Below are 26,484 nucleotides of genomic sequence, written 5' to 3' on the forward strand. Positions count from 1 at the left end.
AATGTCAGTTGGCAAGTCATGGGAATGAGATAGATACATTTATGAATTATAAAGCCTTAACTGTCAAATGTTAATAGCCTCAAGCCTGTTTAAATACAAGAGAAAATCTGTAGTTGAGATTTTTTTTTTTAGGGCCGATATCAATTATTATTAGTCAACAACCAATAGTTGGAGCTGATATTCATTTTTATTTTAAAAGTAAATAAATAAATAGAATTTTTTGTGAATATATTTTTTTATAATGCTTCTTGAAAATTTTTGTAATTTTTTATATTCTTTGATAACAAGCAAAACTCGGATTAAAATGACCCAGGGTATTGCTAAGTGGGCCGGACCAATAAAATCATGGTTATATATTTATATAACTTTCAATTAACAACTTCAAATGTATTATTCTTTTTTTAATACTGTCCAAAAATAGTTCAAACACAACACCACTATTAATCAGAAAATATAAACATTACTATTCATAATAAAACATTTCAAGTTTTTCATGTATTGAAAAAAAATCAAGCTCATTTTTATACTTTATAAATCATCTTGCAGGCAAGGATTTATCATGTTTGCGTGCCATATGTTTGATTCCACTGGTCTTCATGTTTAATTTCCAGGCGTGTGCAAAACATATTTTCACTCTCATCAGGCATTGCAGATTTTCAACAATAAAATGAAAACCCCCTAGCTATTTCACAATAATATTTTATGAACCATCGTTTACACAGAAGTAAAAGAAAACTTAATTTAAGCCTGAAAGGTTTAAAAAAGAGCGTATAAAAAAGTTTGTTCCACCCTATTTGCTTTATGATTTCCAAACCATACATCTCACCCTCCCCAATCCCCTTTCAGGCATCAACAAATTCTACAGCACAGGCAGTCACATGTCATTTGAACCATGTGACCACGTAATTTAATTTCTTCAACCTCGGAGGCGGCCGGGACGCCAACTGCTTTCTTCATAGGAGACACTTAGGTTATTCCATGTCATCACATGTCCGACATCCATGTTTTCACTTCCAGAAAAAATGTGGTGAGACTCTCCAAGTCTCACAGTCCAAAGCGCTCTACTCGATGAAACGCTAACATGATACATGTGTTTCCCATCTAGATAAAAAGCACGTGTCCTGCAAATGGATGCGCAAATATCATGTGAGAATTATTATTCATTCCTTGCTGATTAATTTTTGACCTATAACCCCCATTCCAAGCGGCACTAAAAAGGAGTCATATTTTAAGAAGAAAATAACACATTTGGATGCATCTGCTGCAAGCGGGCCCCTACAAGGCGGTCCATGTCAGCCGAATTAAGATATGTCATGCACACATGGAAGGAGATGAGGATGAAGTGACCCAGAGATTTGCTGAACGCTCGCAGATGACCACGCTCGGCTGATGCCGGCTGCGATGATTCCGATATCCAAAGACACTTCTGGTGATTTCATGCAAAGACAAATGAGAACATGAATTTACAGTCCTCTTACGTTTGTTCTTTTATTCAAACAACAAATCAAAAAGCAATGGAGGTCTTGTCGACACATTTCCAAAGCTATCCAAAAAGATTTTCATCCTTTGTTTCATGAAAAGACTTGTTGACAGGCCTTCTGGGAAATGTAGGCAAGTGCAGTCCCTGGGGCAGACTTGGAACAGACACACACACAAACAAAACAAATCATATTCCAACAACATGTGATCAAAATGACCACAAATTCGATGATTTATCGCAGGCAGACACAAACATTTTTTTCAGCTGCCTGCTTCCTTTTCTGGATGACAATGAGGCACCAGGCGCCATCTTAAGTCTGAAATGGGACATCTTGAGTTTTTTCTTTCTTTTTTTTTAAACAACCACCATGCCTGAGGAATGACAACCAATCAGAAACAGAAGGTATGCGTTACCTATTACAATATCGTTTTTAAGGGACTAATTATTGTTAGACTTGGAGCCTGTCAACTGATATCGAAACTAATAATTTCCGGTCAATTAAATTTACTTTCTAATGTCGTCTGAGTGGCTTCGCATCATTTTTGGAGTTTGCATCAGCTAAAAATGTGTGACTGCAGGAAGTCCCCAAATTTGATCTTTATATTTACAATATAAGCAATGTACTTTTGCCATAAAACAAATGAGCATTGTTCTGTTTGCTAGTCCTACGCATAAAACAAAGGAAGCACATTGAGCACCTTTTCCAATCGGGAGAGTTGTTTCAAAAGTCTTGCCACCACATCCAACATCAGCATGTGACTCACCTCACAGCTCCATTACTTCCGATCCAATCGGATCACCAAGATGACTCATGCGCTTTTGTTACCATGCCATGTTTCTTTTTTTTTTTTTCTGATCAGACAAATATAGCTTTGTGACACCATGGAACTGAAAGGGTCCCTCCCTCCGTGCAATTTAGAATGAATGATCTGCATATGCTGCACGTAACTGATTTTGACACAATTGTCATTTTTGTTTTCGCGTCATTGAATTTGAAAGACTTTGATCTTGATCAAACTTGATAAAAGCATATATATGTACTGTAGAGTGTCACTAAAATAACTTAAAATATCTTACAATTCATTATAAACGTAATAAATGTTAACAAAAAAAAAGCAAAACATTACCAGTTGAGTTTGATTATCTTCATTGTAAATGAATTAAAGATCCGCCTTCTTGAAATTGTAGGCCAGTCTTTTGGAGAAAATAGTAAAAATAAGAAAAAAATAAATAAATAGTACCATATTGCCCCCCCCCCCCCCCCCCCCCCAACACGCCAGCCCAAAGTGTTGTCAACGTGGTGAAGTCTGCTCTCCTAAAGTATTTTCTAACAATAAAACACATTCATGGCTTGTCACCACATAAAAACGTCATTTTATTCATAAATGTACTTTGCGTGATCCTGTTTAGTTTTTATTAGCTAGGCTAATTTCTTGTATGAATGGCAACTAATTGTACATTGTGACATCTAATTGAAAGGTTGAATTCTCAGATATAAAACTTATAAAGACTCTCTAGCTGAGCCATCAAATTGCTTCGAGTATAATTCTAGTCTACAACAACAATTTTTTTTTAATTTGTCTAACTCCTAGCTCTGAGTAGCTCTTACTCTTGTATTGCTCATACAGGACCTAAAGACAAGTGCTACACCAAAAAAATAAAAATAAAAAAAAACCCTCAGCTGGGTTCAACCATCTGTTTCATGAGCTCATTGACTGAGGGGAAATGGATTGCAGGCATGAACTGCTTCTCTGATTTCTCATTTGAAATGTTGACGTTTTCCTAAATCAGGTGACAGCAGACTTCCTGTGGACCATGACTTACAGTACAAAACACAGTTTAAATGTTGATGTTCTTGACTTGAACGCTGCGCTAGATTGTAATATATGTATTTGCTTGGAGTTTGTATGAATTCTCACTAACCATTTATTCCCCTCTGCATCGTGTGACATTTTTACATCTTCCGTCGTGTTTTACAAGCTCCGTAATGGACTGCTGACAGGCCGTTTTATCTTTCTTTTTAATCTCTCATCGCTGCTTCTTCTTCCACCAACGCTTATTGGGGATGGTTATCTCCATCGGCATGAATGTCAAAACAAAATGTCTTTTTTTTTTTACTCCGCTCTTGCATTTGGTTTGCATAAAATGTTGGTTTTATTTTACACAAACCATCCAATAGAATTGTCAAAACCTCATACGCTGCGGTACCAGTTTGTAACAGCAGGTGGCGGCATTTCGCTGTCCCGCTTTGACCGGATGTGCCTTGCAGGCATCCCCGGTTTCATCTCTCCCGCAAACTGTGGCTGTTTTCCCCTTTAATCTCGACTCCAGGGCTTTTTTTTTTTCTTCTTCCTTGGGTGTTGCCTTCCCTTGTCCAACTTTGGCCTGTCTGTCCACCTCGTTTTGCCGTGTAAGCTACCGTGTCAACATCTTCGATTTCCAACGATTATCTATTCAAGCACTGTCACGTTCACGTCTTTACTTTTTTTTTAAGGACTTGTTGATTTTCGATTGGCGTTAGCCGGCTAAGCTAACAAAGCTAAGCAAGGAACGCTCCCTGATGCAGGCCATTAAGTGTGTGGTAGTGGGTGACGGGTGAGTTTGACTTTGATTTTTTCTACCTATTTGCCGACGTCCGTAACAGCGACGATCGTAGTTGCGGCCGCTTTTTGTTCTTGTTTTTCGTCCATTTATTCATGACCCATTTAGCGGCTAACACGCCGAAGCGACAGCTGTTGATCCAGATAGCTCAGCAGGCACACTTAGCATAACAAATCCAAATTTGACACGGTATTAAGTCGACTACAATGGGATATTTTTATCTTTATATGATAAGTAAGTTAGTCAGTCTTTTGTGTTGCTTTGAGCATTTTTTGGACAAAGCGACCACGGTTATCTAGCAACCTTTGGACGCAGGATAACTTTTCAGGGCTGGGCAATATGGCCGAAAAATCGTCACCATCATTTGTTCCAGGAAACAAAAAAAATAAATAAATGAGACAACTAAACAATAGCGTCAACTCAGCCAAGCTTGAATGGGAATTCTTATAATAACTTGTGTTTAATTCCACGTCCATGCGTACAAAAAAAAACAAAACCGAAACTTTAAATTATTACAGTAAATATTACTGCATTCAAAAGTCCTTTTTCTGGGATTTGCTTTCTAACTCCAAATCATCTTTGATGAATTATTTTGAAAGATTGTTTGCATACTGATGGTTACCTTGCATCAGCTTCCATAAAACTAGTATGTTTAAAAGAAACCACGGATACTGAGACATTTTATCAGTAGTACTTGATAACGTTTTGATAACGTTCAGTTTCACTTAAATATTCAAAATCACAGTGTTTTATTTAATTTATAATGCACACTATCGTTTAAAAAACTTTCAAATTGCACTTCCTTCTACTGAAGAATGGATTGTAACAGAATAAATGATTAAGGGCTGAGGTCCCAAAAAATCAACATGCCTGTGTGTTTGTGTATCCAATTGTGTCAAGTATCAGTTACTTAAACTGCAACAGTATAATTGAATAAGTGCATGCATACGGGCACTCACCATTACCATTCATTTTGCTTCCAGCTTGAAATTTGTCATCCATATTCACTCTAAACAATCTCCACACATTTGACATGCTTCTTAATCCTGCTTTGAAATTGTATTGGTGGTGAAGTATCAGAATATGTTGATGAGTAGAAATACAGATGTGCATATCAGCATGATCCCTTTCTTCAAGCATAAGCAAAAATGTAAAAAAAAGGATCCATGTTAAAACTTAAGTGTGGCGTTCAGGTTCAGTTTCAGGTTCAGTCCTTCTAAAATAGTGGGGCGCGCCCCATCTGGCATCCCCGGGGAACAGACTTGGCTTTTGCTGCGTGAAATGCAATTGCAGACCGACGGCGCCAGGTGTTGCATTGTCAAGGTCTTAAGTCAGAAGTTTTCAACTTTTTCAAACTTTCTCAATTGACACCATGGAGAAATATGAAAAGAAACACGGACGGCTCATTGACAATTAGCTTCTTGTAGCCTTTAATGTGATATAGAAGAAAAATCAGCTTTTTCTTCAGGTTAAACTGCTAAAGCCATAGGCGCTCCTGTGTTACTGTTCTCAATCAATTTACATTTATTATTTATTGATGTATTATTTTTTCAGCGTCGAATGGTAGATCAAAATAATTGGAAAGCACTGAGTTCAACTGATCTATTGAATGCTTTTTTTCCTCCTACCAGGGCTGTGGGTAAAACATGCCTACTCATCAGCTACACTACCAATGCATTCCCTGGAGAGTACATCCCCACCGTGTAAGCCACACTAGAACATAGACAATCAACAATCAGATTTTTTTTTTTTTCCTAAAATTATTTTTTTTATGTCTGCTCTCAGCTTTGACAACTATTCAGCCAACGTAATGGTGGATGGTAAGCCGGTGAACCTCGGCCTCTGGGATACTGCGGGACAAGAAGACTACGACCGACTTAGGCCACTGTCCTACCCGCAGACCGTACGTAGCATGCCGCAATGCCTCCAGCTAGCCACCGGCCGCCCTGAGTCATTGTCGGGCCCAGACGGGAGTGTGATTACTCAGCAATTCGGAGCCTTGTATCCATAGTACCTATACACATTCTGGAAGGCAGCTGGGGGGAGTGAAAGGAGCTCTTGTTTACTGCCTTTTGTCCTCACTACAAATCTGCGTCTGTGCCTCAGAAAGTGGGAGGCGGTCTTAAGCGAACGCATAGTTTCTGCAGGATTACAATGCCCAGGAAAAGTGGTCACATTGCTGACACTTGGATGTCGTCAATCAAATTTGATTATTTCACGAATGTTACTCAAGAGTGGACTTGGTGGCAAATTGCTTGCATTGAAATTGTTAATGTTGTCTTCCCTAAAATTTGGGAAAACTGTCAATTAGCGCCTCGGATAGAATGGCTAAACTCTTTCAAGGACGTTTAAATACGTCCTTGGGATTCAAAAAAATTAAAAAAAAAATAAAGTTAATGATGACGCTCCTCGGAAGCGCCAGCTATGCTCAAAGTGTTGACTCATTCAATGCTAGGGATGTATTTTTATCTTTTTTCAAAGTCTAGACATTCAATCCCAGATACTCAAGTATTCAGTTGATACATAAGTATTAAGGACAATAATTTCCAGATACTTACTTATTAAATCGATACTTATCTGGGATTGAATGTCAGGACTCTTAAAAAAAGTGAAAATACATCCCTGGAATTGAATGAGTTAAAATGAATACATCTATAGTTTTTGTCTTATTGCTGTTTTGTTTTCCCTTTAGGATGTGTTCCTCATTTGCTTCTCACTAGTTAGTCCTGCCTCTTTTGAAAATGTCCGCGCTAAGGTGAGAATATGGCCTCTCCTTTCTAATAGTGTTTTTTTCATATTGCTTTTTGTGTTTTCTTTGAGGCCGCTCATTGTCCACTGTTTTTGCTCACCAGTGGTACCCCGAAGTGAGACACCACTGCCCCAACACCCCCATCATCCTGGTGGGCACCAAGCTCGACCTGAGGGACGACAAGGACACTATCGAGAAGCTCAAGGAGAAGAAACTTGCGCCCATCATCTACCCGCAAGGCTTGGCCATGGCCAAAGAAATAAGTCAGTGACATGCATGTACATTTTGCATACAACCTTTACACCATTTAAATTTTTTCATCTCATCTACAAAAATTCTGTAGTAGATCAGTGGACACTTTTCATGTTAATTCATGGTTCATGTGCCTTTATTTTTAGTGGTAAGCCTCACCTGTAAAAACAAAAAATAGATGAATAAACCTGATATTGTTCATTGTAATCCACATTTTTTTCCAGCGGTTAAGGATTATTTTTTAAAGCGATGCCCATTTATTGGCTGATTCATTTTGGGGGGGGGAAAAAAAAATCCCTTGCCTTCATTGCAGCCCACACAAACACGAGATACCATTGCAAATACAAGGATGTACTTTACTGAGCGCACTTGTATAGTAGTGCTGCTCGAATGGTTCCAAAGATATAGAATACAAATATTTGTCCACTATAGTGGACACATATGAAAAGGATAGGGGGTTTAAATTTATTCTTTTCCATCAGGTGCCGTAAAGTATCTGGAGTGTTCAGCTTTGACGCAGCGCGGCCTTAAAACGGTATTTGACGAAGCCATCCGGGCAGTCCTGTGCCCACCGCCCGCCAAGAAGAGGAGAAGGAAGTGCAGCGTTTTGTAAAAGTAGGAGTGATTGACGAGTTTGGTGCCCTGGTTCTTTTTTTTTTTTTTTATGTCAATGCTCTGGTTAGATCTGACTATAAGTCCTTATAAAAAAAAAAAAAAAAGGGCATTTGGCCGCTTGCATAAGTCAATTTTCTATTCAATGTTGGGATTACGAAGTAAGTCATGTAAGATTTTGAAGACATTTTTACTTTATACAGGAATTCCTGAGGCCTTCATGACGTGACAACATGAAAATACTGTGTTCTACACTTCCTACACTTCCAGACAGCCGCAAAAATGTTTTTAAAGTCATTTTTCCTTTAAGTTTTCTCTTGTGAATTGTTATTGAAGGATCTATTGTTTACTGACTGATTTAAGATAAATGTGGAAGTTGATTAAAGAAATCAGTGTTTCCAGTGATAATGGAAGGTTGAAAAGAGAGATTTTTATTAGATGAACACCTTACATTAGTTTTCCCAACCTTAATTTTTCACAAGCTTTTTTTTCTTTCTTTTTTTTTTTTAATTCTTGATATTTCGCCTGTTGTGGTTTAATTTACAACATGATTGTCATCTTGTAACCAGTATAGTGTACCCCCCATGCCCCTGAATGAGCGCTGATCAGGTCTGGACTCTGCACGCTTGGATTTACACTCTTGTCTAATGTGATATAATTTCATGTTTTATAAGTAAATAAAGTCATCAAAAATCATATGCTTGCTTGTTTCGGATCATCTGAAAAACTGAAGCTTCACCCGTTTACTCCTCGGTTCTTGGTGTTAATGTCACCCAGCCAGCATCTGCTCTAGTTCACCGTAGACCCCCCCCCCCCCCCGAATGACAAATGCTAGCAAAAAATGGATGCTCAGTAAATTTGAAGGTAAGTTCATGATTGCTTGAATGTTGATTTCCATTGGTCAAACACCAGCTTGGCACTCACCGCATCTTCAACCGCCATTCCTGTAAACCCCTCCCCCCCAAAAAAGTAAGTCAAAACTACTTTTGAATGAATATAGGAAGTAAATACGAAATGCAATTACTGTATGTGATTAAACGAGTGGACTGCAAAGACGTATAAATACGTCTTCGGCATTGAATGAGTTCACGTGGGAACTACGGGTATTGCTCACCAAGAGATTTGAACAGTGTTGTCTTCTCTCGAAATGCAGGTTTTGTTCCACCGATGACTTCTCCGAGCTCAGCGAACACTTCCACCTGAAAAAATGAGGACTTCACCCAACAAAATTCATTTCGGGCTGAAATGGTCGACTGACCCCGGATTGGATGATGTCACCAGACTCGAGCAAGGCTCCCTCCCTGCTATCAACGTACACCGTCGCCTCCTTCATCAGAACGTCATCCAGCTCCCGCCAGTCTGACCTGCATGCTCCCACCGCTGCCCGCCCGGTATTTTTTTGATTTTATTTTATACTTATGGTTGACAAGACGAAAAAATAAACATGCTCACCTGCCACGTGGGCTCCCGGTTTGACCCACTGTCCGAAGAGCACCGGTTCTGAACTTGAGGTGACCGTCACTATGACGTCAGCTCCCGTCACTGCCGCCTCCGCCGAGTCGCAGAGGGTAACTGGACCGCTGACGGAGCTCCGGAACCTGTCCATCCCTTCTTTCCTGTGGCCCCACACTCGCACCTTTCATCAAGATTCCAGCTTAAGGTAGACATTTTTATTGGAAAAAAAAACAACAAAAAACACTCCACCTTGACTTGACCCCATGGTGCACAAACTTAAATTTGGGCTTGTTTTAACTACAATCATCCGATCGCCACTCTTTTAAACATTAAAGTAATACAAATTTAAAACATAAAAACACCTTGTTTTCCCCAAACCAACAACATTCTTTGATCATCCTTGTTTAGGCTTAAAAAACAGGATTTTAAAAAATGTACATTCATCAATCAAATCAACTTTAGGCTTATCTTGGAATTAAAGGTGCAATGATTAATCAACAATGATTTGATCACCAAATCAATTGATACTTGAGTCTGGTAATTGTTTAGAGACCAAAAATTTCATTCTGGACAAACGCTCATTTTTTTGTCCTCTGAAAGCAGACTGTGTTTAATCAAAACAAAATGCAAAAAATCTGCTTTGACTGCTTTGAAAACAATGATCAACTGTTTGCCAGTTTTGGGACATTACGGACCAAACAATTCACAGAACATTTGTTTTTGCACTGCTACAATACAAAGTTAATAAATGGGTGAAATTTAAACTTTGTTATCTAATCGATCAATTAATAAAACTGAAATTCACAAAATAATTGTTAGTTGCAGCCCAACGTTAGAGTCTTTAACAATAGTCTGCCGCCATCTAGTAATCAACAGTGGAATTACACCCGAAATAAATGGAGCACAGAACCAAATAACTATATTAACTACAAAAATAGAAAAAACTAAACACATCCATGAACCGTAAACTTCTAACAGAGGAAGGTTTTTACTTCATAACGGATTGTCATCATCCTTGTACTAAAATGTAATCAAGAAAAAGTTTCATGATTATTATCATTCTACTAATAGTACGTACCGGTATTTTAGGTGATTCCGTGTTCAATACTTGCTACCCTAACTTGCTCAAACATTCCCTGGCAGATCAAACTTTATTCAGTTATGAGCATGTGTAAATATTTGATGAGCTGGTAAACAATGCAGGTGGAACATTCATTTGAAAATTACATAACCGGTTTCCAGTTTCATTGTATGATAAACAGTTTTTTTATACCTCTTTAAATGAAAAGATCTCAGTGAAGACACTGTAATGGCTGAGGGCTTGGTTTCCCGTTCCCAAGATGGCCAGCACGTCTGCTTGGGCAGGCATCAGAAACTGCGCAAAAACAACATTTTTAGCGGCTGGTTTGAAAGGCAAACATGAATCGGGGAGAGCAAACCTTAGCGGAGATGGCCGAGACGGCGGCTGTCCTCATGCGTGTGATGACGTTTCCATCCATCACCTACGCAACGTCGCGACTGTTAAAAATTGTTGACGTTTGGCGTCATACGTGCCCGAATGCTACTTACGGCCTTCATGCTTCCATTCTCGGGATCCAACAACACCAGCGTGGCTTGAATACTGGGAAGTTTGCAACCTTTCTCACGATCGTAGACGGCCACAAACTTTGTGCACAAGATTCCGTTGTTTTCCATGTAGCTCGGCATAAAACACATGTATCTGTTTAAAGAGGGCATGCACAACTTTATGATTATGATTTTGCCTCTTGTTGTCAACTGAAAATGAGGTCGCAGTTGATCAGGGAACAACCAATCAAGAATCAGCTTGTAAAGGTAACAAAACCACACATAAAACAGGTGAGCTTTGATCGGTTGTTACCGAAGCACTGAGCAACTGTTGTCATTTACAGTTGACTGCAAATGGCAAAATGGCTGCTGCGAGGTCAACAAATACTGGTCTTTCTTGCCACTTTTCTAATCAGAGGTTAGCGTTTAGACTAGTGGGGATGCATTGAACATATCGTAAAAATGTATATGTTTTAAGTTAGCTTTGCCTTTAAGGGATTCTTTCAATCTTTTTTTTTCTATTTTAAAGTGAAAAAAAGACTGAATGCATCAAATCTGAATTTTTCAGTGGGTGGAGGGTGTGTTGTATGTCCAAGTCGCCCATTTCTATAAATAGTGGAACCGCATGGCATTCGCGGGTTGTTCTTGAACGTATCGCCCGCGATGAAAGGGGGTTTACTGTTGATTAGCTCGCGAATGATTAAACAGCGAAAAGGTACCTTTAAACGTGGCTCGACTGCGAAAAAAAAGTCAAACAGAGCATGCTAACAACCCACCCGTTAAATTTCTGCAGAGGCAAAGTTAACCTCACAGGTTGGATCACCTCCGAAATGTCCCTTCGAGAAAATTTTGCTAAAGCTTCCTCCAGACGAGGGATGAGGTCCTTGTAGTGTAACAGAAGAGAAACTTGCTGTTCCGAAATGAGAGCTGGTAGTTCGGACATGGCTGCACGACGCCTGCTTGCGGAGTTGATGAGTTTTTGCTGTCGTGGTTCAACTTGAAAAGAAGCGAAAGCCCCTTTCAAATAATTGGTGGAGAAGGGGGCGGGGTCACCACGTGGATCGAGGTTTTTCAGATGGCGTTTTTTTTTTTTTTTAGAGGGGAGAGGAACAATATCAAAATCAAAAATTCCCATGAGGTTGTTTTATTCTACTAGAATCAAAAATAATCCTAAATTTCCAATGAAATCTAAGTGTTTCTGCAGCATATAAAACACAACATTGGTTAAAACGGGTTCTCAAAAGGACCCCTTTTAGTAAAGGACATTTTTCATTTAAGCCCAACATAATTGCCCTTTTTGGTCACAAACATATTTCCTGTATTTGTCAAGTATGTTTGCTACTTCTCTACAATACTGAGTTTACATAATACAATAATTTCAAAATTGCTCACCTCCTCAGAGCAAACTGGGTCAATTTCCCCGAAACACGTTGCTGTCAAATATTTAGTGACTTACGTGGGTCAATTTGACAAAACTATCACATTTTAAAAAATAACTGGGGGGATTGATTGTTGAAGTCATGAATACATTTGCAATTGAATATAAAAAAAAATCAACTCATAACTAGTTATTTCCACAGACCCCACTGTTTAAAAAAAAAAAAAAAGTAATTTTCACTTTTCTTGAAGGAAAAATCAGCATGCAATTGTTTTTTGGAAAAATTTTGTCCTGGACCCAAAATATTTTCATATGTAGTTTCACAAATGTTTGCACGGCAAATCAATATTTTCTATGTAGACTTTGTATAAAAACGTTTCAGGATAAAATAGAGAATTCTCATTATCTTCAATACACTACTATGTAGAAAGGTAGCCAGTGTTTTTCTTTTTAATTTCAAAATGTTTCACAATCAATACATTTGCTTATGTACTGCATGTGGTGAACACAATTAAAACAAAGAGTAAATGTTAAAAAGAAAAGTTTTACTATAAACGAGGCATTGTCATGACAAACAGTAAAGTAGAAGTGGTCCTACCGAAAAATTAAAAGTATTTTGTCTCGCGTTTCAAAACAATGACGTAAAAGTTGCTTTGGAATTTTCCTGTATGAACAGTGCATCACCAAAACAATTATACAAGCAGTCTCTCGATAGCCATTTGAACCGTCTGGATCTGGGGTTTGAGCTGAGAGCCCTCCTTGATGGTGACCGAGGTGGCGATGACCGGTCTGGACACGCCGCAGGCGCGACCCAGAGCCTGTTTGGAACGGACAAACACATACGGGACATTCTTGTCCTCGCAGAGCAACGGAAGGTGGAGGATGATCTCCAGTGGTTCGGCGTCAGCGGCCATGACGATGAATTCCGCTATTCCTCTGTTTAAGGTTTTTGTGGCTGAGGGGAGAAACGGTATGTTTTTAGTGAAGAGTTTTTGTGAGGCAACGTCAGAAACCTTAGGATAAAATACTTTCAAATAAGCATGGGAAACCTTCACCTTCATTGGCCCCCTTTCTCAGCTGCTTGTAGTTGGAGGCTTGCTGCACCAAATCCAGGATGGTTTTGGTGAGCGTGGCGTCGGCCAACGGGTAGGCCTTCGGGTTTGCTGGGGCTTCAGTCTGCATCCCCAAAAAACACGCGTTTAGTTTAAAGGGTTAAAAAAAAGAAGTTGAGACGAATCCAAACGCATAAAAAGTACTGCAGTGATAATCAAGTCGAGCGCCCCTTAGCTGGTTTCAGGCTAATATTTAGCACATGCTAACAACTTGTTGGGTCAATTCTGCAAATCACTCACCATTGTGAAAACTTAGAATTTCGTCCCTCTCGGCGAAATGCTTCACGGAGGAATATCTCACTTTTGCTGGGGATCGAGTAACACAAAATCAAAAGGTTTATCGTTTAGTTTCACCGCCAGGGAATGAACAATTGTTGCTACTTGTCGTGAACTCAACGTTAGCTTCACGTGTAGGCTGCTGCACATGCGCAGTAGCGATTATCACGGAAAACGGAAATAGTTTTTCTTCTTTGGGTACTCCCTCGTTGTTTAACGGCAGTGTTACTTACATCATCTACCGACCTGGAATGGAACTGCTATGGTTAATTCTTGAGTCATCAAAAATTCCTGACAATCTCTCATTGATCGCTTAATTCCATAAAAGTCTCAAACTCTAGTTTATTCAGCAACACCAGAAGATATATCGCGTAAAATCGTGTTTTCTTTCTGGCACCTCTGGCTGAAAATTAAGTCACCGGTGTCATTGCGCATCCGTATAAAACCTGAAAATAACGGCATACAATGTTTTGTGAAGAAATAGCCAAAACACGATTTAGTGACAAGTCTCTTCATTTTACAAACTGCTCGTTATTTGAAAAGAAAACACATGAAATTCCGGTTGCACTTTGTGATACCTACAAAAACCTGTTAGAATCTCGCACACCCCAAGATATGCCTTACGTATTACGCACACGAATCCCCATTTGAGAACCACTGGTTTACAGGATGGATGAATAAACAGAGGTACTCTTTTCTATTTTTCGATTAAATCCCAATTTTAACAATTTGCTTGACATTATGCTTTTATACTTGTACATTTTAAGTTGTTATACATGTGTACAATGACGATAAAGGAATTCTATGCTATTCAGTTGAATTTTCTACATTAGTAACGTTGTTATTGTGGTTTAATTTAATTTTGCACACTGATTATGTCGTTTTGTTAATATCCATAAAAAATTAAAAAACGGCAACATTACAGTCAACAAAAAGTTTCCTTATTCACCTATTATGTTGAGTAAAGTATATTCATTCTCCCACTTAGTGCTTCGTTTGTTGAAATCTTTTGTTATTATTATTATTATTGTGGAATGTATTGCCATTATTTTTGTTGCGCATCACATAATCACGCTCCTTACCAGTAGAGGGCAGTAGTGAGTTTACGCAACATCGCGAAGAAGCAATGGAGCTCAGTAGGGCACTTTGACGCCGCCATATTGCGTGTCGTCCTGGCTTGAAGGAGAGATCGAGCGAAGATGAAGGGGATTCGGGGACTCACCCAACTATCGGTAAAAACTACGACTTCAACGATCCACCGTAACTTAATCAGAACAGTTTCTCACTCTGTCGCGGTCTGTTTCTGACATTTGTTTGGCGATTAAACACCCGGGTCACGTCCCGATAAGCTAAGGGAGAAGAGACTTGTCACCTGAGTCTCAGAAAGCCCGTCCGTCTCTCTTATTATGTCCACAATATAGCTTAAATATAACCTACAGTAATAATCTAATGTATTTTACACCGTAGATGAATTAAAAAAGACATCACACAGCCTCAGAGAATAGAGTTGGTGAAGGTAAACTTCCTGTTTAGATGGCTTCCTATCAGTTTAATTTGTCCGCAATTTAAATATTAGTTCAAGGTGTAAGATCGTCTATCTCATTTTAATTTTATGTACCTAAATGCTGTTACATGTTGCTCAGTGATGCATGCGACTTCGTCCGAGGTGCTATGTTGCTACTATTAGGCCCTACCTTAATTGGTTCTCATTCTAAATAATATTAATTAAAAAAAAATAGAGCATGGTGGACATCTTAATCAGCGCGTCTGTCTGCATATTTATGAGGTTCTGGCTTCAACCTTCAATGTGTGAGGTTTGCATTTTCTCCACTAATTCTTTCTTCCACATTTCAATAACATGTTGAGGTCACATGAGTTAAATACCAAATTATCTTTACTATAGAATGTGAGGTTCAGAATTTGTCTCTATTTGATTGAGCATACCCCGCCTTTTACCCATGATCCAGTTGAGCAATCGTTCTACAGTAACTAGATGGAGAGCATCTTCAATGAGTAATGTTTGAGGATATGTATATTGTGTAGCTTTTACTATCATCTCAACTCCCATTTCGTCTTTTTGCAGACCAGGCTTTATGCGGCGCAGGCTGCCCGAAAGGTGGAAAGCAGCAAGTCTGCCGAAAACATTAAACTTCAGCCGCAAAATGTGCAGGTCAGTTGTTGTTCATGTTTTAATTTGTTAACTTTTTTTTCTCCACAGAGATCTTCTATGTACTCTTGTTATGGCCCTGGCTGTCCTCAAGCGCTTTCCTAGTGTGTGTGTTTTGGGGAGTCAGCTAAAATCTGTATTCGCAAGACTCAGTTTTATCCTTCATGATAGAAATGATCTGACGATCGTTCTTTTGTGTCCCCTTCCAGGTGACCCGACTGCCCAGTGGACTGGTGATCGCCTCCCTGGAAAACTATTCACCGGCATCCAAGATTGGCGTATTTGTTAAGGCCGGCAGTCGTTATGAGACCCTTGACAACCAGGGCGTGACCCATGTCCTCCGATTGGCCGCCAACCTGGTATGGTGCATCCCTTTAATCAGCTGTCATTGGGCTAGAATTTCAGTTTTAATAAGGCTGCAGCCTTCCAGTAGTTTGGTATTTGTTTATCCTACAGAAAATTCAAATTGAATATTAAGTATTCAAATGTTTTTGCCTTGTAAAAAAAAAAAACATTAGAAACACGGAAGACCGAATAACTCGTTTCCAATTCATTATTAATGATGACATTTTATAAACATTGCTTAGCTTCAGAGTATTTGTCTTTTTAGAAACATAAGTTTTTGAAAAATCTTTCCCCATAATTTTTTTTCTCTCAGACAAAATTGCCAGCTAAAATGTCACATTTGAGTCTGCATGGTTTGTTATCGTTTATGTCTATTACGCCAGCCTTTACGGAGCACTTGAGCTCTGCTAGCTAGCGGCTAATTTATTATAGGTGCAGCTATAACAGAGCCCAAGCCACTGGTAAACACTTACAATAATATATAAAAATTAGTGTAGGGCTAGCCAATACAATCAGAAAATTAAATGTTAATTTTCTGCAATCATTCTAGACAATTATGTTTTTAATGATAGAAAAAAAACAGTGAAACATTTAAATTGCTATTCATAATTTGGACATACCTTGCTAAAAGTGATTGTAAATTTATATCGCCATTTTTAGCTGTAAAAAGTTAATAGTTTGTCTGTAATCCATTTGCTAACTTTTTTGTGTGACCACATAATACCTTTAAAAAACATTATTTATTAAATTAAGGTTTATTTAGAAATTTGCCTTAACAATTGTTGCTATGATTGGCTTAACATACTGTTTCTGATCTGTATGCTAAGTAGAAAAGATAAAATGCACAAGCATTTATTTTAACTAAGATTTTGACTCAGTGAGATTTCTTTTAAGCCTAAATTTTTAAAGGGAGGAACTATTTTTACTTTTCCAGACTACAAAAGGAGCTTCAGCTTTCAAGATATGCCGTGGTATCGAAGCCGTAGGAGGTAAACTGAGGTCAGTTGCCCTGAATAGGAAACACATTTATTTATTTATTTATTTATTTATTTATTTATTTATTTATTTATTTATTTGGTGTCTGCAGTGCAGTATCATCCAGAGAGAACATGGTCTACACTGTTGACTGCTTGCGAGATGACATGTAAGCGCCGACCGATCTTTTTTTTTTTTAACAAATTGATCGCAAATTGGAGCATTTATTAAAAATGTCATATCACTGTTCAATAGTGATACAGTGATGGAGTATCTGATCAACGTGACAACGGCGCAAGAGTTCCGACCTTGGGAGGTTTCCGATCTCACACCCAGGGTCAAGGTTGACAAGGCTCAAGCGGAACAGAATACTCAGATAGGTTAGTGTGTCCGCGGCAACGCACACGCAGTCGGTTGTACGCTTATACCTAGGAGGACATCCATTGACATAACGTATTCCCTTGCTCCTAACATTAACCAAAATCCTAACCCAATTCAACCCTAAATGTCCTCCTCACTTCTCCAAAATGTCCTCACTATTTTGGTAGAAAACTCAAATTGATTCTCACAAGTACACTCGTACAAGAACACGCACACACACACGCACACACACACACACACACACACACAAACTTCCTGTCCCTTATTTTCTCCCCGGGGGTACTTGAAGGAACTCCAGGGAGTACTCTAGAGTTTAGATAAAACAACAAACTGCAGAATAACAAAAATGCAGAACTCCTCTAAAAATAATTATTGAATTAATTAAATGTTTCAGGAAAGGAGAAGTTCATAAAACAAATTTTTTGTTCAGTAGGTTATTCAATTTAATTATGTAAAAAACTCAGATTCTCTCCTCTACAAGAATGGTTCAACCCAACTTGGTCACGTGCCACCTCTCGTTACCTGTCAAGTAAATGGTTTATTTTTGTGAACACATCACTACTAGGATCCCGAATGAGGACACTTTAAAATGAATATTTTTCTGTGGACAAATATTTATTTACAATAATTTCTTTATGAGAACAGGTCTGACACTTTATCTTGTTTGTTTTTTGTGGAGAAATATTGATTAATTATTAAGTTATTTCTTTTTGATAACAGATCTCTTCTATGATACATAACTGGACACTTTGTGTTGACTTTTTTTGGTGGACCAATACAAATAATGTTTGAACGGTTCTGAAGTAGACCAAATCAGACACTGATGGCAGACTTTAAGTCTCCTTTTTTTTTTTTTTTAAACCCCAAAATGCTTTGAACCGGTTAAGGGTCTGAAAACATATTTCACAGGGGGTACATCACTGAAAATAGGTTGAGAACCACTGCCCCTAGCCTTAACCATCAGAAATCATTGCGTAACCTTACCCTTCCCTTACCCTCTACTATTTGCACAAGTATACTCGTACAGGACCACACACACACACACACACACACACAGAAACTTCCTGTCTGTCATTTTGCCCCTAGCCCTTCTTGAAAGTCTCCACGATGCTGCTTACAAGAACGCGCTATGCAACTCCCTTTACTGTCCTGACTACATGGTGGGAAATGTCCTCTCTGAACATGTGAGTATTTTAGTTCTCGTCCAGTTCCAGATAGCGTCAAGTCTAATTTCAAACTTTGATTGTTGCTCTTTTTATTTCATATTCCCAGCTGCACCAATTTGTCCAAAATCATTTCACAAGTGCACGAATGGCTCTTGTCGGACTCGGTAAGGATTTCTAGAGGTTCATGTCCAGTACTCTTAGAATTAGAAATGAATCCAAACAAAGGAACTCAAATCTTTATTTTGTCTTGTACAGGGGTGGATCATGGCGTTTTGAAGCAAGTAGGCGAGCAGTTCCTTAACATCCGAAGTGGCGCCGGAGCATCAATTACCCAAGCGCGGTATCGTGGAGGTAAGAGACCCGTTTAGGCACCGTGATCTTTACGCGCTATGGAACTTTACTAATCATTCACAAGGGTGAATGTTTTTTTGTTTTTGTCCATGTGTGACGTCACATCAGTTTGTGCGCTACTTATTTAGGCTACTATGCTAGCTAATACTATTATTTTTCAAAATCAATCAGCTCTAGCTTTTTGTTTTGGTAACTTTTAGATGAGCAACGTTGGTTCTCTTCTTCAAAATAATAAAAATAATTCAATTAAATGTATTCCTTCACAAACCTTCAAGGGCTTTCCCATTTGTGAATTGCTGCCTTAATTTATGCATTCTATGTTAGTGATTTTTAAAATGACCATGTTTGGTTTGTATCCTAAATTTAGAATCTGACTCACAAAAAAAAGAAGAAGTTGCCTGACATGTTTATAGTAGACACTTTAAGTAGCTGTTTCAAACTTTCTAAAAACCCTGTGGCAAAATACTGCAATTGTGCATAGAAGTTAGCTGCAAATAGAAGTTAGCCAAACTTGATTTATTTCCACACAATGTCCATCTGAGGGGGTTCTGGTCACCCATTAACCGTGAGGGAAGATAATAAAAATCTATTTTTGGGGTATTTTGGGTCAGTAAAGATTCCACAATGTCCTCTTCAGGTGAGGTCCGCCTGCCAAGCACCAGCAACCTGGTCCACTCGGCCGTCGTGAGCGAGTCGGCCGCGTCGGGCACCGGTGAGGCCTTGGCCTTCAGCGTTCTGCAGCACCTGCTGGGAGCTGGTCCTTGCATCAAGAGGGGCTCCAGTCCAACTAACAAGTTGGTGCAGGGTGTTGCCAAGGCAACTGCAGACCCCTTTGATGTGAGATGTTTCCTGATAGCGCACATAATGGCCTTGGGGTGTTTTTTTTTTTTCTCCCGCACATATCTCATTTCTGTTTTTAATTGATTTTCTTTATCTTGACAGGTAAGTGCTTTCAACGCTGGCTACTCTGACTCGGGGCTGTTTGGAATCTGCACCATTTCCCAAGCCGGATCCACCGACGCTGTGAGTTGCGTTGATCGGCACAATCTCCAGCAGGGCAGCCCCAAATATGAGAAGTAACGTTATGTTTGCGCGCGGCCCGCAGGTCATCAAGGCCGCCCTTGCCGAGGTGAAAGCTGTCGCTGACGGCGGAGTCACAGCTGCTGACCTCACTCAGGCCAAGTAAGAAATCTTGGGAATAATAGAATTCATCTCCAAAAAATGTTCTCCTAATGAGCGCCACTATTTATTTATTTAATTTTTTTGCAAAGGGTGTCGCTGAAGTCTCACTTACTGATGTCTGTGGAGACTTCCGAAGGTCTGCTGGAGGCTATCGGCACTCAGGCGCTAGCTAGCGGCGCCTACAACTCCCCGGAAGAACTCGCCAAAAATATCGACAATGTCTCCTTAACCGACCTGGCAAACGTAAGGACCTAGTTTACAGGTGTATTTTTGCTCAGGTCACTTGGAGGTTTTACAACCATTCAAGAAATATTTGCTATGTTTGCATCCTGATTGCACCCAATTTTTTCACACTGGTCCAAATATTGATACGCCTGTGCGCTGTAATGCTGTTTTAGAGGTAAAATTAGCTGAATGTACACCGCCTTTAAGGGGAAGTCAACCCAGTATTTTTCTTCACAAAAATGTGTACATTAGTCAGATGAATATTGTGTGTTCTGGATTAGAAATTAAACAGCAAAATTATCCATTTTAGCGTGGTGGACACGAGCTGTCAACTAAAAATGATGTCAGTTGCTCAGGTACCAACCAATCACAGCACAGTTTGGGAATGTCACATGATCAAAATCAGAAAACAGTTGATTGGTTATTTTCTGATCCCTAGCAACTGTGATGTTACATCATTTGACAGAAAGTGATGACGTTGCTACTCCCTAAAATGGAATAAAAAAGATTGGATTTTGCTGCTCAATCAATATTTTGCAATAGTAATCAAAATGCCTTGTTTAGACCAGTGGAGGCTAAAAGAACATATTTTTGAAAAGCAAAGTTTTGGGTGAGAATCATTCTGTGTGTTGCTTATTCTACCAGTTAATTTTCCAATTTTAACAATCCTCATTTTTGCATTGAATTCCAGGCCGCCAAAAAGTTTGTGTCCGGCAAGAAGACCATGGCGTCCAGCGGGAAGCTCATTAAAACCCCCTTCGTCGACGAAATCTAAAAACTGCCTCCTCCTCCTCCTCACCTTGTCGGTTCACCTCAGAAATTGTTTCCTCCACTGTAACAGAAAGACACCGTTTCCGTGCTGTACGTTCTGTGGGTGTTTATAAATGTAAGATTTGTTTTGGGGTCATCGAAACATAATTTGCAGCTCATTTGCCCATATACAGTACAATGGATAGCTCATGTAAAATAACAAATAAATTCTATCTACCTGACAGAGTTGTGGTTTGTCATACAGAAGCAAGCATAATCTAAGGTTTTATTATAATATATACAAGGTATTACAAAAGCTAAATAACTGACAAATCAATGAAATGAGTAATGATTGTTTTTTTTGGCCTATTTAAGTGCCAAAATTGACGCATATTTTCCTTGAGTGAAAGCAATAGCTCATTAAAAAGTACAAAATGTGTACGTTTTTACGATTTATTTTCGTACACGTATCTTAAATACGAGTTTGTTTGCCACCTTAGAAATACACATTATCGAAACAGTTGTCTTTTTTTTCAGTGTGTATATTTATTTTAAAAAATGTATTTGTTAAATATCGACTAAAATCCTGGAGGTGCCTGAAGTAACCACGGGGCGCCTCCTCTCGTATCCTCTCGCGAGATTTCCCGATGACAGACGCGAAGAAAGCAAGCTTGCTGGATTTGAGTTTGTTTTTTGCAGCTTGAACATGTCCTCTCTTCGCAGAAAACCACACCGTCGTCTCGCTTGGACGTCATTTATTTAATTCGTTCAAATTTTGCGACAAACAAGTTAACGTAATTCGGTATTTTGTTTTTGACCATTCTATAACGTAAAGGGGAGAGTGTTTTTTTTTGTAGGGGCTGCAGGAAAGTCGACTGCATGGATTTGGTATCATTGCTGGATAATTGTAGCGGCTAACACATCCACTTTGTGTGACTGATCCAGGCGTTTTTCTCAGTAATATCCCCAGGAAAGTTGAAGGGATGGCGCTCCGTGAAACCGGGCGGTGAGTCCCCCTCCCCGGCGAGGGCTTTGCAAGCTCCCGTGGCGGAAAAAAAAGCGATTGTTTCGGATGGAGCACTTTCACACGCTGGGATTGAACGCCATGAGCGCGATCCACACCTAGCCGCGGGCACTTGGAGCTGGGATTGAGCCACAAAGACCCGAGCACCAGCGCCACGGACATGGATAAACTGACCGTGATATCAGGATGTCTCTTCCTCGCTGCAGAAGTCTTCGCCATCGCCAGCATCGCCAATCCGGACTGGATCAGCACCGGGGAGTCAGCCGGTAAGACGTCAGGTTACAAAACTTTCATTACTTCCACGCGAGGACACTTTAAAGGAGACACGTTGTGTTTAATCGAGTTTTAAATGATTGTCTGGACGCATCGAGTGGAAAATTGACCGAGTACGGTATTCCCCCTCCTACTCGCGGATTCGTGGGTCTGTCCACTCACCTATTTGCTGCTTTTGTGCTTTTTATTGTTTTAAAGCTCCCTAACATGCCACAAGATGGCGACAAAGCCTGCCTGTGAAGACGAGCACACGTTTTTCTTTTTTTTTTTTTGTATAAGTGTTCCCTCTACTGGTTATTCTCTTATGTGATCATAACATTTTCTATTGCAAGTTTAGGTCTCCGTTTTTCTTGCATTTTTTAAGTTTGGCAAGTTTTTAATAAACAATTATATTTAGTTCAAACATTCTAACTTTAAGACATGGGTTTTCATTCATGCCCATATTGTAGATGTATTTTTCTTGATATTTTACGTACTTCTAAGTCAAACCAGACAAAAAATATGAATTTTATGTAAAGGTACTATAGTTTTTTTAAATTGACAAAAGAAAGACTTTAGAAAAAAATTTTCTACTTCATTTTTGGGAAAATACCCTCACAATAAATGAGGGAACATTATCCTAGATATCACTTGTTCTTTTTCTTTTTTTTTTTTTACTTAGGCAAAATTTAAGTCACAAGCAGACTTCAGACTAAAATTGAGATCTTTCCACAACTCAACTTTATTTCTAGAGCAATTTTAGAAAACCACAGATGTAAAAAAGGCGGGCTGTGCATAAAGACGATCTAACATAAAACAGTAAATAATACATCAATAGCTTCTGAAACAAATATACGACTTTCTATTTTTTTTCTCTCAAATTAAACTTTAAGCTATCTGTTCTCATGGAGGCTGCCGATACCAGCCATTGATACTTAAAGCAAAAAACAAACTATGATATATTATTTTATATATATATATATATATATATATATATATATATATATATATATATATATATATAATCCATACATTAAACTGTGTTGTGAACATCCTTGTCTTGGCTTAATTGGCCATATATAATTAAGTCAGGAAGTATAATGACTCAGGTTTTAATGAGGTCTCTTGAGATGGTGAGACCTTCCACACGAAGGATTAAAGCACTCTGCCATGTGCTTCAGGATGTGGTGTATTTTTTCCCAGAGGTGCTCAACGTGTGTATTAGTCTCCACATTGCGATTGCATCATTTCTTTTTTCCCGTCCAGGCTCTCTGACCGTGGGTCTGGTCCGCCAGTGCCAGACCATTCACGGCCGAGATCGGACCTGCATTCCCCCGCACATGCCACCGGAGTGGGTCACCACCCTGTTCTTCATCATACTGGGCATCCTCTCGCTAACGGTCACTTGTTGTCTGCTGGTCATGTCCCACTGGCGCCGCGAGGTCATCCGATACGCTCGCTGGATCGCCTTCACGGGACGTGAGTGTCTTGTTGCGTCCTTCCTCTTCACTCAAACACATCTCAAATCGGAAATTATGACATACTGTACGGTGCCTTGACTTACACACTAAACCATGCATTTTGGGGAGGATTTTAAAAACTTCTATTGCATTTCCTGGTTGAGTTTGTCACTTTGCTCTGCCTCCCGGGAATGCCTTGCTCAACTACGCAAGCGATTTATTCATTCATATAATATCCAGAAACGTAAAATAACACAAATCTCCTACTACTTCATTCTAAACCTTGCTTTTAACTTTTGATCTATACATTGATTATGTTGAGCAAGGTTGGAAAACATGAACCTCCCAACAATGCTGAAAGTGTTGTTTAGTGCTAATACGTTAAAGATACTCTTTTTCTTAGTAGCAGCTGCTGCATACTAATATTCAAGCACCCAGACAGTTATTTCTGTTTGCATGTACTGTATGTATGCTTGCTGCCTATTTAGACTGTGATTACACTCCCATGCTGCCAGGAATATGGCAGTTAGAACATTTGACAAACAGTTGCCAACTGTGTCGGATTAGACAAAACAAACTAGTTTTCTGTTGGCACCATCTTAAGGTAAATAAATAAACTGCATTCATATTGTCAATTGCCACATATACAATCGCGCATATTTTCTAGAAAAAAAATATAAATTTTGTATCACTGGACCGTTTGTCTTTTGCACATTGATCTTCATATTTGGGTTTCAAAGCAGTCTGAGAATCTTTCGCCTGTCGTTTTTGAGTTTGGTCTTCTGACGCCGCGCTCCCTTGTTTTCCCTCAGTCGTCCTGTTCTGTATGGCCGCCCTCATTTTCCCCATCGGCTTCTACGTCAATGAGGTCGGGGGTCAGCCGTACAAGCTGCCCAACAACACCGGGGTGGGTTCCTCTTATGTGCTCTTTGTTCTTTCCATATTTTTCACCATCGTGGGCCTGCTCTTCGCCGGCAAGGTTTGCTTACCCGGCTGACGTACTTTGCACGCGGGAACTCTTTGCCATTTGGAGGCGTAAACTGTCTTTTTTTTTTTTTTTTTGGTCGTCTTGGGAGGCTTGGCACGCCGGGAGATCCATCCGTCCATTTGTTTTGTTCAGAGCGCCGTTCTGAAGGAGGACGCGCGCAGGGGAATTTTCAAAAGCTGGATTTCAACAAAGGGAAGCGGACTATCTTAAAAGGGAAAGAGATAACCTCCCTCACCCCATTTAGCAAAACGGGGGCGAATGTGTTTGTAAGAGCTGTTGTGTGAGCAGCACTATACAACCTGTAACATTTTCAAAGATATTGATTTCACTTTTTTTTTGTATTTATTTTCTTGTTTTGTATTTTTTTTTTTTTTTTAAGTGAAAAGGTCTAATATATTCCAGTGTATAGCCACCATTAACATGTGTAGGGATCAAATTGCCTTAAAAATGTGCATCTGTTTTGTGCTCTAGTTGAGGGATTTTTTTTGTGTTTATTTTTTATGTAGTGGAAACTAATACCTGAATACAGTGAACCCCTCCTATGCGCTGTTTATACTAGCAATTTAGGAAAATGATTTCATTATGACCTTCCAGCCCATTATTATGATTTAGAACGGGACTATTTTTTCTGGTATAACAGTTATAAATTAATCTGCATTTGAGTTAATTTCAGGTTTGAGGTGTCCATTTGACTCTAATTAATTAATCAGCCGTACTTTATAGCAGGGATGGACAAGTCCAGCCTGTTTTCAGTTTCCTTTCAACCAGCCACCTGGGGGCAGTATTGTACCAACTTCTGAATGTAGTACACAGAGAAGGGCCCAACTTCTCAGTCAGCCACAGGAATATTAGTCAATTCTTCACAGAGGATGAAGAATATACGCGTGAGCATTGTTGTATTTTTGGTCCTTATGTGTTGCTCCATCTTTTGTATTCAAATCGTCATTTCTTGAAACACACAAAGGTGTATTTGCTAACCACAAATATGTGGGGCTTCACTGTATTACAGATTATTGAGCAGGTGCTTTTCCTCCCTCCCAAAACACTGAAATAAACATCTTTTCTGTGTCGTAATGGATGTCTCAGGTATGTATATTTTTTTTAACGGAGCTGCATTGCTGACATGTCATTGCGAAACAAACTCTGTTTTTGTAAAAAAAAAAAAAAACATTATATATATATATATATATATATATATATATATATATATATATATATATATATATATATATATATATATATATATATATGTATGTATGTATGTATGTATGTATGTATGTGTGTGTGTGATGTGGATAATTCGTTATGACTTGCACTTCATCAACTGTGCATTTTCAAAGAGTTACTAGCTGAAATTTCTTGACATCAGTGTGTTTGAGACCACTGGAATTTGAAAGTGCTTCCAAACTTTAGACTGTTGTGGATAAGTCGCTTTTGGAATCTTTTCAGCGCATGCCTCCAGATGGAATGCTTTTGAAGAAATAACTGCATAAACACATGTGCTGTTCCATTTTAGGATGTCGGCATCAGAACGTACTCGTTGCAGTTCCATCTTAACAGTATCAATTGAAATCATCAGTGAGTCCATAAGCCTGAATAGCGTTAGGATATTATGTGTTTCCTGTAGATGTAATGAGGTAGCTTTGCCACATCTCACACGTACTCCCCCTCCTTTTGTCTTCAGATCTGAACGTTGCCATGGAAACATCAATGGATACGGGAATAGTATGTCTTTAA

The 26,484-nt window shown here is 39.1% G+C and overlaps 5 protein-coding genes across 7 annotated transcripts; 3 read left to right on the top strand and 2 right to left on the bottom strand.

Moving 5' to 3' along the window:
• The first annotated feature begins 3,723 nt into the window (after positions 1–3,723).
• On the top strand, positions 3,724–8,390 carry LOC148409611 (ras-related C3 botulinum toxin substrate 1). Of its 3 annotated transcripts, XM_088438178.1 has the most exons (8): positions 3,724–3,890; positions 3,975–4,075; positions 5,713–5,784; positions 5,867–5,984; positions 6,774–6,836; positions 6,934–7,093; positions 7,565–7,697; positions 7,898–8,390. In XM_088438178.1, the coding sequence occupies exons 2-7, from the start codon at positions 4,041–4,043 to the stop codon at positions 7,693–7,695; spliced, it is 579 nt and encodes a 192-aa protein (XP_088294304.1). In that variant the 5' UTR covers positions 3,724–3,890; positions 3,975–4,040; the 3' UTR covers positions 7,696–7,697; positions 7,898–8,390. The 3 variants fall into 3 exon arrangements, with proteins under 3 accessions (XP_088294304.1, XP_088294305.1, XP_088294303.1); XM_088438179.1 differs by having other exon boundaries at positions 3,739–4,075; positions 7,565–7,714; XM_088438177.1 differs by having other exon boundaries at positions 3,741–4,075.
• crym (crystallin, mu) lies at positions 7,729–11,717 on the bottom strand. The gene is made up of 8 exons (XM_088438176.1): positions 11,492–11,717; positions 10,719–10,869; positions 10,589–10,651; positions 10,423–10,524; positions 9,147–9,330; positions 8,953–9,074; positions 8,809–8,893; positions 7,729–8,638 (listed from the first exon to the last, which is right to left on the bottom strand). The coding sequence occupies exons 1-8, from the start codon at positions 11,656–11,658 to the stop codon at positions 8,565–8,567; spliced, it is 948 nt and encodes a 315-aa protein (XP_088294302.1). The 5' UTR covers positions 11,659–11,717; the 3' UTR covers positions 7,729–8,564.
• An 812-nt stretch (positions 11,718–12,529) lies between these two features.
• snu13b (SNU13 homolog, small nuclear ribonucleoprotein b (U4/U6.U5)) lies at positions 12,530–13,638 on the bottom strand. Its single transcript, XM_088439152.1, has 3 exons — positions 13,446–13,638; positions 13,149–13,269; positions 12,530–13,048 (listed from the first exon to the last, which is right to left on the bottom strand). The coding sequence occupies exons 1-3, from the start codon at positions 13,446–13,448 to the stop codon at positions 12,786–12,788; spliced, it is 387 nt and encodes a 128-aa protein (XP_088295278.1). The 5' UTR covers positions 13,449–13,638; the 3' UTR covers positions 12,530–12,785.
• Positions 13,639–14,584: 946 nt separating this feature from the next.
• On the top strand, positions 14,585–21,265 carry uqcrc2b (ubiquinol-cytochrome c reductase core protein 2b). Its single transcript, XM_088439731.1, has 14 exons — positions 14,585–14,713; positions 15,565–15,651; positions 15,858–16,007; positions 16,928–16,992; positions 17,081–17,137; positions 17,224–17,348; positions 18,436–18,533; positions 18,622–18,679; positions 18,771–18,866; positions 19,504–19,703; positions 19,809–19,889; positions 19,972–20,048; positions 20,138–20,291; positions 20,965–21,265. Exons 1-14 carry the CDS (start codon positions 14,681–14,683, stop codon positions 21,046–21,048), a joined length of 1,365 nt encoding a protein of 454 aa, XP_088295857.1. The 5' UTR covers positions 14,585–14,680; the 3' UTR covers positions 21,049–21,265.
• Positions 21,266–21,685: 420 nt separating this feature from the next.
• On the top strand, positions 21,686–25,821 carry LOC148409615 (uncharacterized protein C16orf52 homolog B-like). Its single transcript, XM_088439130.1, has 3 exons — positions 21,686–22,313; positions 23,566–23,778; positions 24,572–25,821. Exons 1-3 carry the CDS (start codon positions 22,208–22,210, stop codon positions 24,754–24,756), a joined length of 504 nt encoding a protein of 167 aa, XP_088295256.1. The 5' UTR covers positions 21,686–22,207; the 3' UTR covers positions 24,757–25,821.
• Positions 25,822–26,484: the final 663 nt, after the last annotated feature.

This window comes from Hippichthys cyanospilos, chromosome 17 (assembly GCF_059441005.1).
Source record: "Hippichthys cyanospilos isolate Australia breed blue-spotted pipefish chromosome 17, RoL_Hcya_1.0, whole genome shotgun sequence".
In the NCBI taxonomy this organism is placed as follows: Eukaryota; Metazoa; Chordata; class Actinopteri; order Syngnathiformes; family Syngnathidae; genus Hippichthys; species Hippichthys cyanospilos.